This window comes from Ammodytes marinus (assembly GCF_949987685.1).
Source record: "Ammodytes marinus genome assembly, chromosome: 15".
Classification (NCBI taxonomy): domain Eukaryota; kingdom Metazoa; phylum Chordata; class Actinopteri; order Uranoscopiformes; family Ammodytidae; genus Ammodytes; species Ammodytes marinus.
This window is the reverse complement of record NC_137219.1, coordinates 25,791,842-25,804,772: the sequence shown is the minus strand read 5'-3', so window position 1 is coordinate 25,804,772 and position 12,931 is coordinate 25,791,842. Positions and strand designations below refer to the sequence as shown.

Here is a 12,931-nt window from a genome sequence, read left to right as displayed (position 1 = left end):
ACTTTAATAATAATTGAATTGAATTCATTTAAAGTTAATTAACCCTTTCATGCATGGTGTCCACATTTGTGGGAAGTTATCATTTAACTTGATGATAACTTCCTATCATTTAACTTGATGACATCATCAATCCTGAATGGCCCATGGTGAGCCGATGAACACTTTGAGTCAAAGTGACGATGAACTGATACAATGTTGTTTTATTCATCAAAAAACAGCTGTTCACGTTATGTACTATGTCATGAGTCAGAACCTATCTATTGTTTTTTTCAAAGATGATTTAACTTCTCTCATATTATAATCAAACACACATTTAACAAATAGGCTATATCTACATCAATAACCATACACCATATATTACAATAAATGACAACTTTACGCACACACACAAACGGAGACAAATTAGCATTTCCCTTCCAAACAGGGGCATCTTACGTCATCGACTCAGTACAGAGTGGTTGAGAAATAATTTGTTACATTGTCAGTAGTGAATCATTTCTCATATTTACCACATTAATACTGTTCGCACATGGAACCAGAGTTGCACATACTAGTGTGAGCGTTTTTCCTCTCTTTGTTTCTAAAATATGCTGTGTTATTTTTATTAACATAACATAACATAACATACCATGACACACAATATTCCTTACTGTGACTTAATACCTATTGAACACCTTTGTTGCATGGTGTCCACATAGGCTATACAAATAGAATAACTTTTAAATAAATGGCCTCCCCGCCATGCTGAAGTGTCCCTGAGCAAGACACTGAGCCCCACATTGCTCTCGATGGTTCAGAGAGCGCCTACATCGTCTTAAAAAGCGCTATAAGTCAAGTCCATTTACCAATTACCATAAAACATATATATATATATTTTATTTTAAATGGAATTCATTGTTTGCCTCATTTTGAGGGATAAGAAACTTTGTATAATCTAGCTAAATTATTCTTGTGATACTTTCTGCATGAAAACAGGTTGAAGTTCATTAATTAAAGTTATTATTATTATTATTATTATTATTATTATTATTATTATTATTATTATTATTATTATTATTATTATTATTATTATTGTTGTTGTTATAAGTGGTAGTAGTAGGACTACTTATTATTATTATTATTATTATTATTTTATTGTATTTATTTATTAATGGAGAGTCAAATGGTTAAGACTGGGTAAGGTCGCCATCTACTGGGCTGCAGGAGATTACACGAATGAATATTCAACAAGTATACTGTATGTTCGATAACAGTTAACAGAAGACCTCGAACCCCACAATGCAATGCGTGCAAAGAAAAAACGAAATTCCGAAAACTGGACTCAATTAAAACAATGGCCAATAGGCCTAGATGTGTAATAGAAACGGGGATGAACACAGAGGTTATGGATGGAGATGAAGTGGTGATCATGGCTGTATGACAGACAGCAGCAGCGGTGGGACTGTTGCCTGTGCTCTGTAGCCTCTAGCGTTGGATTCCTCCCATGATTTGCCACTTGGACCGGACCAAGACAGCCGGATGGCCCACCGACCGTGCAGCTTCCGACGCCGCTATGCATCCTGACGCATGACGGCCCAGGTTGACCCGGCGGCCCACTCAACCACGTCAGAGATCCACTACACACATAACGCGTATGAGTGGAGTCGGAGCAAAGTGCAGACAGGAAGCCGAGGTCTGCACAACTTTTCTCTCTTCCATGGTGACTCTCCAGCGCACGCTAAGATTATAATGAAGCGGTGTTGTGGCAAAGGAGACCCGGGTTGGCTACGGCGGTGGTGGCATTGGCCGATATGGTACTTTTTTTTGACATTCTGCGTGGCACCTGTAACGTTACACCCGCAGTGTTTGGACTTCAAGCCGCCCTTCCGCCCGCTGCAGCAGCTGGAGTTTTGCGTCATGTACAAGGAGTTTGGCTGCTGTGATTACCAGAAAGACCAGGAGCTCATGTCCAAGTACTACCGGATTATGGACAATTTTGATTACCATGGATATTCCAACTGCGCTGGCTTCGTCCTGGAGCTGATTTGCCAGGTAGACAATGCAGTGGACAAAGGTCACTTGGCTCTCAGTCCAAAAACGTTCCGATCATGCGCCAGGAGCCTGACCAAACTACCAAAAACAAAACACACGCAGGAGAAAGGGGATCTGTCATTTGTATCGATAAGAGTACTAAAGCAGTCAATCCGATAAGGTGATTTCACAGTGAAAGGTGTAGTCTAATGCCTCTCCTCTTTCCATAAAGTAGGCCTAACTGATGAGATGGATTATTAAGGTTAAGGTCATCCCCTTACAGGCAGATAGAAATGTAAAGAGAGAGTTGGCTTTGAAGCTTCAAGACCTCTTGATCTGGTAAATCATCAACATGTTGTCAAGCACATATAGCTACGCAGTATTTTACTTGCAGGCGAAACACATCTTTTTCCCTTTTCATTTTTGCACTGATCAATTTTGCGATTTTTGTTTAATTTGCTTCATAACAAGTCGTCCTTAATAGTATAAGCAAAAGGTCCAAAATAGGTGTGTATTTGACTAAACCTTGTTTGTTTGCGTCTGTAATATGTAAAAGACTCTGTATATTTCTCCTACAACCCTCTTTAACTGCCATTATAGCAACATTATTTTTTTTTTCAATACTTTGAACCAGAAATCTCAACTTCTCAAGCACTTACATCAACTTAACTTTCCATAATAATTCTAAGCGCTATTCTGAAGGTTATTACAGAAGGATTTATTCATTCTAATTGACTTATTTGTGAAACACTTTCTTCTTAAATATGCTCAAGAAATCCATTTGTATGACCTGTAGGCCTGGCCTACATAGTATTTTTTGGATTAATAAAATGAAAAAAGTCTGTATTCAAAATCTGTTATTAATTAAGTTATTAATAACAGATTTTGGAAAATAATCTGTTGTAAAATATGATCTTTTAAAGATGCTTATTCACACACAGTTAGTCAGATATTGCTGCATTTGCATATTTATTCAAACATTTCCGAAAAAAATAGTAATACAAAAAATAATTGTTTTCAATTTAAGTCATCAACTGGCAGAGTGTCATGATGATATCTAGAAGTTAAACTTTTTACCCCATCTTCACCTGCAGTGTCTCCCCTTAAGGAAACTGCAACATACTACACATTGTACCCAGTCCTCTTCTTATGGTCTCTCCACCACTCTTCTTCATGTGTTGTAGGAGTGCTCTCCCTTTGCGGCTCACCTGTACGACGCAGAGGACCCCAGTACCCCGCTCCGGACCATCCCTGGCCTCTGCCCCGACTACTGCTCCAACTTCTGGAGGAAGTGCAGCTCCACCCTCCCCCACCTGTCTGACGACCCCCACGTCCACCGCTTCAAAGAGGACCAGACGCGCCTCTGCCAGTACCTGGAACTAGACGACGTGGACTACTGCTACCCGCACCTCCTCAGCAACCAGAAACTCTCTCAAAACCTGGGCCGGGTTCAATCCGACTCGGAGGGCTGTCTCCAACTCTGCCTGGAAGAGGTGGCCAACGGGCTGCGCAACCCGCTGGCCATGGTGCACGCCAACGACGGCACACACCGCTTCTTCGTGGCGGAGCAGGTGGGCCTGGTGTGGACCTACCTCTCCGACCGCTCCAAATTGGAGAAGCCCTTCCTGAACATCACCAAGGCCGTGTTGACGTCCTCGTGGGAGGGTGACGAGAGAGGCTTCCTGGGTCTCACCTTCCACCCCAGGCACAAGTACAACAGGAAGCTGTACGTGTACTACTCGGTGGAGGTGGGCTTCGACGAGAGGATCAGGATCAGTGAGTTTCATGTGTCGGCAAATGACATGAATGTGGTGGATCACACCTCTGAGCGGTAGGTCTGGACTGCATACATCCAGGTCAATTCAATTCAAAGCACTTTATTTGTCCCCAAAGGGCAATTAAAAGGCATGTTGTGTAGGATTAAACAAACACATATACATGACTCACATAAGTTAACAAAGACAATGTTTAAAAAGACATACTTCGAGCTGTGCTTAGTGCTAAGGTAGTCCATGTTAAAACAGTCCATGTTAAAGTCTGTTTAAGAACATCAGAATAAAGTCAGCAAACAGCCATTGTTTTTTAAAATAATCTGAAACATTTAAAACGTTGCATGGACCCCAGATAAATAAGTCGTTGTACCTTGTCATATCCACTTTCCTTACCAGAGTTATTCTGGAGATCGATGAACCAGCGTCCAACCACAATGGAGGGCAAGTTCTGTTTGCAGATGATGGCTACTTGTACATCTTCACAGGCGATGGTGGAATGGCAGGAGACCCATTCGGGAAATACGGGAATGCCCAGAACAAGTAAGACATCCAGTAAAGATTTCCCAAAAATTAAATACATCTGCAGTAACAAAGGATGTATCCAACTTTAGAAAATGGGCTACTGTTTGGCTTCATGTTTTAGTTGTAATACATATTTAGTTTAGGTCAACTATAATGCAAAATGCACTTTTTCATGTTTTTTCAAAATGCATATGGGTCCCTCCCCAGTGTGACTAGAAAAGTATTAGAAAAAATTCTCTCTCTTTTTCTCCACCTTCACCTGACTGAAAAACCTGTGTTCAGAAATACCAGTAAGATTGATTGTCCCCTCAAAGCCACGCCTCTCCTTACCCACCTAACTTAGCACAACCTTTTTGGAAGGCGGGGCTTAAAGAGACAAGCTCTAAAACGGAGCATTTCAGACAGAGGCTGAAAATGGGAGATTCAGCAACTGAGTGTGAGTTTTGGGAAAACGGTTTCTGGTAGAAACCCATAATTACAAATTTGAACCTGACATTTTGTATAACATATAACCTTTAAATGATGAGTAATTCCATGTTTCTGCCAATTTGTCTAAATATTTTTTTTTACTAATTGCTATATCTATTTCAGGTCAGCTCTTTTGGGCAAAGTTCTGCGCATCGACGTGGATGACAATGAGAGAGGCCCATTGTACAGAATTCCTCCAGATAACCCCTTCGTACATGAGCAGGGCGCACGGCCGGAGGTCTATGCCTACGGTGTGCGCAACATGTGGAGGTGTTCCGTAGACAGAGGCGACCCTTTTACCAAGGAGGGCAAAGGGCGCATCTTCTGCGGGGATGTGGGCCAGAACAAGTTTGAAGAGATCGACATTGTGGAGAAAGGTCGCAACTACGGTTGGAGAGCCAAAGAGGGCTTCTCCTGCTACGATAAGAAGCTGTGTGCCAACAGCTCGCTAGGTAGGCATGCTCTTTTTATTAATAAGCAAATTTCAAACTAATTATGCATACATTTGCATTACTAAAACCTAGATGTTGGATAAAGCCAGAGTTCACATCTTTATTTCATTTTAACAACATTTTAGTGTCCGAAGTTCTTACAAAACAGATTTTGGAATGAATACAGCCTTTTTTCATTAAATAAATCAAAAAGTACTACAGTATGTAGGCCTACAGGTCTTTCGGCATGTTTCAAGAACAAAATATATTAAATCAGACAATTAACACTTTATAAGGGAACATTAATTATTGGTTAGTTAATGTTTGATAAGCTTTAATTAATCATTAGTTAACTGATAACTAATGTGTCTAGTAATCATTTACTAATGGTGTTCATGTTAACTAGTACTAATATCTCATGTTTATAAATTTGCTATTAACATTAGTTAATACATTAATTAAGCTTGAACCAACAGTTGATTCATTAATTAATAAGCAATAATTAACTGTAAACAACTGTAATTTTTTAACATTTAAAAGTAGTTTTACATGTTAATTAATGTGTGAAGTAATTACTGAATGATTGATGAATACGTTAATTAACACAAGGTATCCTGGTTCCTTTTTCATCTTCATTACTTAAGCTTAATTAACCATTTATTAATGCTCTTTATGACCCTTATTGTAAAGTGGGAACCATTTATCCCTTAGGTAACTCTTAATAAATGCATAAGATTGCTGATTAAGCATTAGCCTACTTAAATGTTTTCTTGGCAGGATTTGTCGAAAGATAGTATATAACATTTTTGATTTGTCGCTTGTGTTTTGTAAATAAAAAGTCATAAATAATGCAGAAATTAATACCATAGTTAACATTAACACCATTAGTAAATGATAACTAACCACATTAGTTAACAGTTAACTAATGGTTAGCTCATTAAGCATGAACTAACCATTAATTAATGTAGTCTTATTGTAAAGTATTCCCGAAAAAAACAATGTCTTTGGCTGCAGTGTCTCGCCTTAATCTGTGTCACTCATAGAAACACTGGCTCTATTAGAAGAAACCCTGTAATAACAGGAATAACTTATTTCACAGATGATGTCCTGCCTATCTATGCGTACCCTCACAAGATGGGAAAGTCAGTGACCGGTGGCTATGTGTACCGAGGCTGTGAATACCCCAACCTAAACGGCATGTACATATTTGGGGACTTCATGAGCGGGTAAGATTTCATTTTGTTAAACAAACAGTATATTTTTCTTTGCAACATAACAACATCCTCTTGAGCTTATCCCTGCGTTCCAATCCCTAGGCTTCCATACTATTTAGTATGCCAGAAAAAGATTTAGGTAGTCCAAATACATGCACGTCAATTGTAGTATGCTGAAAATACATAAATGCCCCACTAACTCCAATAGCATTTAGGAGTATTCATCTTTATTCTTGACATTTCCCGACATTATGAAAAAAAAATCTTCCTTATCTGTTTTGTTTTCTCTCCAGAGGCCCTTAAACTCTTCTGTACTTTAGTATGTAGTGTAGTAAACAGAAAAAGTATGTGATTTGGAACGCAGGGTATGTTTTTGTTTGGAACAGTTTTTTTTGGAATGGCAACAATGTGATGCCAGGCCTAAACCTGGAGATACCTAGTGTAGGGGTTTGTTGGACGCCTTCAATACCTGCATATGAGGCTTTCAGAAATGACATGAAGTCTGTGAACTAGTTTGGACACGCAACTTAAAGTAGAACTTTATCGTGATGTGGTGAAGTTCCCTCCTGGCTTTAACAAAGGCCTTTTTAGTACACACCCCTCCATCATTGTGTAGCTTCAGTAAAATAGACTATAGTTGAGACACAGCCTCCATCCTCATACCGTGAATATTTTGGTCGAACTGCAGCCAACCATTAGTTTTTAGCAATCCCCAGTTTTCAGCCTCTGTCAAATACACCCCGTTTTAGAGACTGTCTCTTGATCCTCTCTTTAAGCCCCGCCTTCCAAAAAAGCCCAGTCTGCTCTGATTGGGGGGTTTGAATACAGGTTTTCAGAGAGGTGGAGGTAGAGAGAGAGAGAGTGAGTGGCTTGCTTTTTCTCTCATTTGGGAGCCTCTAGTCATGTTGCACAATAGGTGACCTTTAAGAAATAAAGTAGCAGACAATACTGGTTGTCAAAGTCAAAATTATTTCTATAGCACATTTAAAAACAGCATCAGTTGACCAAAGTGCTGTACAAGATACAATACAAAATAACATATAAGATACATGAAAAAAAAGTTAGGAGTGTCAAAGTCTCTACTTGTGATAAAGGCCAATGTAACAAAAGTGAGTCTTCAGTTACGTATGAAACTGTTCAACTTTACAGGGATCCAGGTTCTATTCATTCACACAGTCATACTGGTGGTGGTAAACTACGGTAGCCACAGCTGCCATGGTTGTCATAGCATAAAAAAGTTCCCACATTTCTCCACACATAAATGAACTGGCACACTGCACGTGATTCCTTTTGCAGGCGTTTGATGAGTCTGCGTGAGGACAGAAACACAAGACAATGGAACTACAATGAGATCTGTATGGGCATGGGCCTGACCTGCTCCTTCCCTGGGCTCATCAACAACTACCACCAGTACATTATCTCCTTTGCCGAGGACGAAGCTGGTAATGCATGACTCAGAATATAGCTGTGGAAAAAATTAAGAGACAACTCCAAATGTTCAGTGTCTCTCGATTTACTATTTAAATGCATATGTTTGAGTGGAATGGACATTTTGGTTTTTATTTTATAAACTACTGACAACATATCTACCAAATTCACAGTAAAAATATTGTCATTTAGAGCATTTTAATAAGTAATGTAGAGATGAAGATTGAAGAAAAATCCAGACTGGTCTCTTAATTTTTCCCGGGACTGGATATATTCAATTTGCACTATAGCTTCAATTTGTAAATATATTAGTTTTAGCGTAATATCCTCTTGATGTAAAGTTTGTTTTTTCTCTTCACATCAGGCGAGCTTTACTTCATGTCGACTGGAATACCCAGCGCTACGTCACCTTCGGGAGTGGTTTATAAAGTAGTGGACCCCTCAAGGTGAGCTTCATAATCATTAGTTTTGCTTCTTTCTCATCTCTGTCTCCTTACACAAAGGACAAGCCGTGTGTACATTCCCATGTACAGTAACTGGCTCACTGCAGTATGAGAGTACATGTACAGTTCTACACAGTGTGTTTCTCGGAAGACACACATCTGTTCACCATTACAAACACAGGGATGTCATTCTTCTTTCTCGGCGAGCCCGAGGGGATGTGCAGTATCGTGAATCGCAACTTGGCACCGGGTTGTGAGTCTTATAGGTCTGTGTTTTCTTAGTGCTTGCTGGGATAACTTTCTCACTCTTTTTTTTTCTGTGCACTGCAAGTGGAGGTTAATACTGGCTCTCTCTGTTTTGGTAAAAGAAGGGTGGAGGGGTGGAGGGGGGTGAAGCGATGTTGGCAGTAGTGTATAAAAAGGCGCCTGACATTGCTTCAGACAGCTCTTGGCTCTGGCTGCGTTTTCTCTCAGCAGTTAGATGGTTGTGTCACCTAATATGATTCCCAGCCATCGAAAGCCTCATTGAAACCTGGTTCCTCATACACTGTTGTGCTGGAAGTTATGTACAGTACGTACTAAAAGACTGACATTTCTTTTTTGTTGTCTCTTTATGCCACTATATTTCATTCTGTTTTTTTATGATTTGATGTCTTCCAGACGCGCTCAGCCGAGACAATGTCACTACGACCCGCTTCCCGTCAGAGTCAAGAGTAACCTCGTTAAGTTTGTTCCCCAAGAAAGTGAGTCCACATCCAAAACACTGCACCAAACGCATTCAATGTGTGACACTTGTTTATTTATCTTCCTATGTGCAGTGGTGAGAACCTGGAAACCACACTTGAGTAAAAGTAGAGATAACATACTAGAAAAATGTCTCTGTTATAAGTTACAAGTCACCTATTTCATAAAAATATAAAGTATTAAAGTATCCGTGTATCGAGAGTCTCTGGCTCTTATTGAATGCAGCTATCAAAGATGCACAAGGTAGTGGAGGAAGTGTTCGGCTGATAGTCAGTTTACTTAGTCAGTAGGCAATTCATCATTGAACTTATGGTCAACGTATGGATTCATCAACAATTTTTTGAAGGCCTTCATACTGTTGGGTATTATTCAATATTTTATAAAATGCTCTGTGTGCATACATATTCATTGGTCAACTAGTAACTATCAGATAAATGTTGGCTGGTGGAGTAAAAAACACTATGTTTACCACTGAATTGTAGTGGAGTAGAAGTTCAAAGTAGCATGAAAAGAAGATATACAAGTATAAGTGCCTCATACTTCCAGTTTAGTACAGTACTTGAGTCAATGCATTTAGTTACAGTGCACCTCTGCGTATTCGCTCTCATGCTTTCTTTTCATAATTTGTCCGTCAGCATTAATTGGCCTGGAGCCGCCAAGCAAACACATGCCAGAGCCAGAGCCCACCGAGGCCTACGACTGGCTCCAGGAGCTCATAGACCGCCTAGGACCAGACCCCACCACACCTTTACCGGCCACAACCACCACCAAGCCACCCCGACACACCAGGAAGAAGGGCCGACGCAAGAAGGGAAAGTCCAGAGCAGAGAGCGCGCCCGAGCTCCAGAATGGAGCCGTGAGGCTGGTGGGGGACGAGGCAGGCCGCAGCGACCGAGGCCGGGTGGAGGTGTACGTCAATGGGGAGTGGGGCACCGTGTGTGACGACCTATGGATCACTAAGAACGCGGCGGTGGTGTGCAGGCAGCTAGGCTACCGCTACGCCCTGAAGGCAGCCAAGAACTCAGAGTTCGGGGAGGGGAAGGACCTGCGCATCCTCCTGGATGACGTTCAGTGCGAAGGGGCCGAGTCCAGTCTGCTGGACTGCACGCACGCCGGCGTGGGGACACACAACTGTGCCCACTACGAAGACGCCGGGGTCATCTGCGGCAACTCGGACGATGTCATTGAGGTCTAAATGTTTGACTGCGCTGAAGTCAAGAGCTCTTATCATCACCTAAACCCTAAAAGAAATCCACCCTTAATTTAACACTATGAAAACACTGTCATCTTGTAATATAATCTTTGTGAAGATTTTCTTTTAAAGAATGAGCACACACAATGTCCACATACTTTTGGGTCATGCTGTTTCCAGCAGCTACAATGGAGTTCAGGCGAGACACTGCAGGTGAATAAGGTAACATGTTTAACTGATAGATATCATCATGAATCTTTGCAAGTATATTTCTGATATTAAAAGAAACGTCTAGATGTTGGATAAAGCCAGAGCTTAAAAATGTATTTCATTTTGACAACATGTTAGTTCAGTTTTAATTAATAACAGATTTTGGATGTTTGTGCCTGCAGTCTCTCTCCTTAAATATGCATATTGTGTAATCCAAAATGGCTGTATCTTATTTTGAGTCCATCAAGGAAAGGGAAAATATTGCAATCACAATATATCGTGCTTTGTATAATGGGCATGGCAATACATTTTTATTTTTTTTGTTTGGTAACACTTTATAATAACTATCCGTTGTAACTCGTTAATAGATCATTAGTAAACTCTTAATTAATGATTATTAATGATTTGTTAAGTGTTTGTTAGCAGTTTGTTAAGGATTTATAACAATGGTAGATAGTTAATAGCTTAATAATTGAATCAGTTCATCTGGGACGAGGCTGAAATAGGCTATAGACTATACACAGTGCATGGGCAACTGAGGGCAGCCCCATTTTCAAATATTTTTAAATAAACTCAATACACACTGTGCATGCCATGGACTTGAACGTGACGTGATCAGTTAATCTCGGATTACCTCCCAGATGAACTGATTCAATTATTAAGCTATTAACTATCTACCATTGTTATAAATCCTTAACAAACTGCTAACAAACACTTAACAAATCATTAATAATCATTAATTAAGAGTTTACTAATGATCTATTAGCGAGTTACAACGGATAGTTATTATAAAGTGTTACCTTTTTTTTTTTATATAGATCCCACAGGTGAGTGCAAAAACTTTAAGAAATCACTTAAGCAGGAGATGATGTAAGGTTGAGAGGAAAGCCTTGCAGAGGTTATTTACGAGATAGCCTGACAGCTGGAATGCATTGATACTATCTAACACTGTAACCATAGCCAAGGGTTGTTGTTTTTTTTCCTCCAGTAAGGTCTCTTACTTGCTAATAGTGGGGCAGGTTCTATAGAGTTTAATTTGAACAATGGTCATTGCAGACTTGAATGTATATTTTGAATGTATGTTTGGCATATTTGCCCTCTTCATTGATTTGTTTCAGTAACACATTTGAATGTCACATCTCCTCTAACATGTGGAATGTTCACTACCCACTGAATGAATGTATCAGGATCTTATCATTTTGGCCAATTATTTAATAAAAAATGTTCTAGTCTCTACTGGTTAGCACACATTAGCACATCAAGTTCTCACTAAATCCACAGCACAATTGCATGAAGTGGAATGCTCAGCAGACAGCAGAGTCCCATTCAGAATGGACAGTCCTGTGTTGAAAATGTGAAACATCTTTTTTTAAACGTTTAAACATTACATTATAATTTAAGTCTGCAACACAAGTTGAAAACAAGAACTCTTAAATAAGAGCAGCCACACAAGTCTTGCATGATTGCAGGATGTGGAGTAAATACCAAGACAAATAAAGTCCAGATGACATGACAGCCCTTTTTACTCTGAGCCAGTCACTGCTTGTTTGAGGGATCTTTTCTTCTATGTTGTGAAAGGTCATTGATATGCTGGGCAGCAGATCCCTGGAGCTAGAGCCAGGCTGAACCACGCTACAGCAGCCTGCCAATGTGTGGTCCTCTGCCTTACTAAAGCTAAGGTCATATTCATACTACAATTTGTTTTGTGTTGCCTGGTTGTGGTATGATCAGTTGCTTACATATTCTGTTGTTTTCTCCTTTGAATTGTTCACCCTGGTTTTTCGTTTTATATTTCCTGCGACTATGTGTGAATTTAGTTCACACACACACACGCATACACACACACACACGCGCACACACACACACACACACACACAAAATGAAAACCTAAGACTTGTTTCAATGGCGCTCCTCGATGTTAAGATGTGAGAGAAAGAGAGACAGTCCAGGTGACTGGTCAACATCACACTTCCAAAAGAAAAAAGAAAACTTTTTTAATGCCCATATGTTTAGCAATTCAAAACACTCTTTCCCCAGACTGACTTACACCACATACACATTTTAACTAGGATGCTACACCTAACATTCTAGCCTCAAAGTGTCCTCCCAACTCACCACATGAAGGACATGGGAAGTACTCATTGTTTTGTGTGCACAATAAATATGAAATTGTTCGAATGAGTAATTTCTCTAGGAAAGGGCAATGAAAATCAAATCCAAAGAGATTATTGTTATTGCAGATTCTTGATAGGATTGGGAAAGCCACAATACTAAACAATTATACAATTATACAGTAAGCATGCAATTTAAACAAATCACTTGGCAAATCCACAAAAAAGGACAAGCCAGGTCCCAGTCAGGGGAAGGTCCTTCTATATACTGTATGTGGTACCGTGTGCTACATTAGGAGTGACCCGCCACAAGGTGGCAGTGTTGTTTTATCCTATGTTGCATTGTTGCGGCTTCAGCCCAAAGGCTTTTGCCCGGTTTGTAATAT

General features: G+C 40.0%; 1 protein-coding gene across 1 annotated transcript; it reads left to right on the top strand.

Annotated features, from left to right (window-relative positions):
* The first annotated feature begins 1,381 nt into the window (after positions 1–1,381).
* Positions 1,382–11,662, top strand: hhipl1 (HHIP-like 1). Its single transcript, XM_080041887.1, has 9 exons — positions 1,382–2,031; positions 3,195–3,841; positions 4,179–4,322; positions 4,896–5,224; positions 6,303–6,429; positions 7,714–7,859; positions 8,210–8,291; positions 8,949–9,031; positions 9,668–11,662. The coding sequence occupies exons 1-9, from the start codon at positions 1,567–1,569 to the stop codon at positions 10,225–10,227; spliced, it is 2,583 nt and encodes an 860-aa protein (XP_079898013.1). The 5' UTR covers positions 1,382–1,566; the 3' UTR covers positions 10,228–11,662.
* The last annotated feature ends 1,269 nt before the right edge of the window (positions 11,663–12,931 follow it).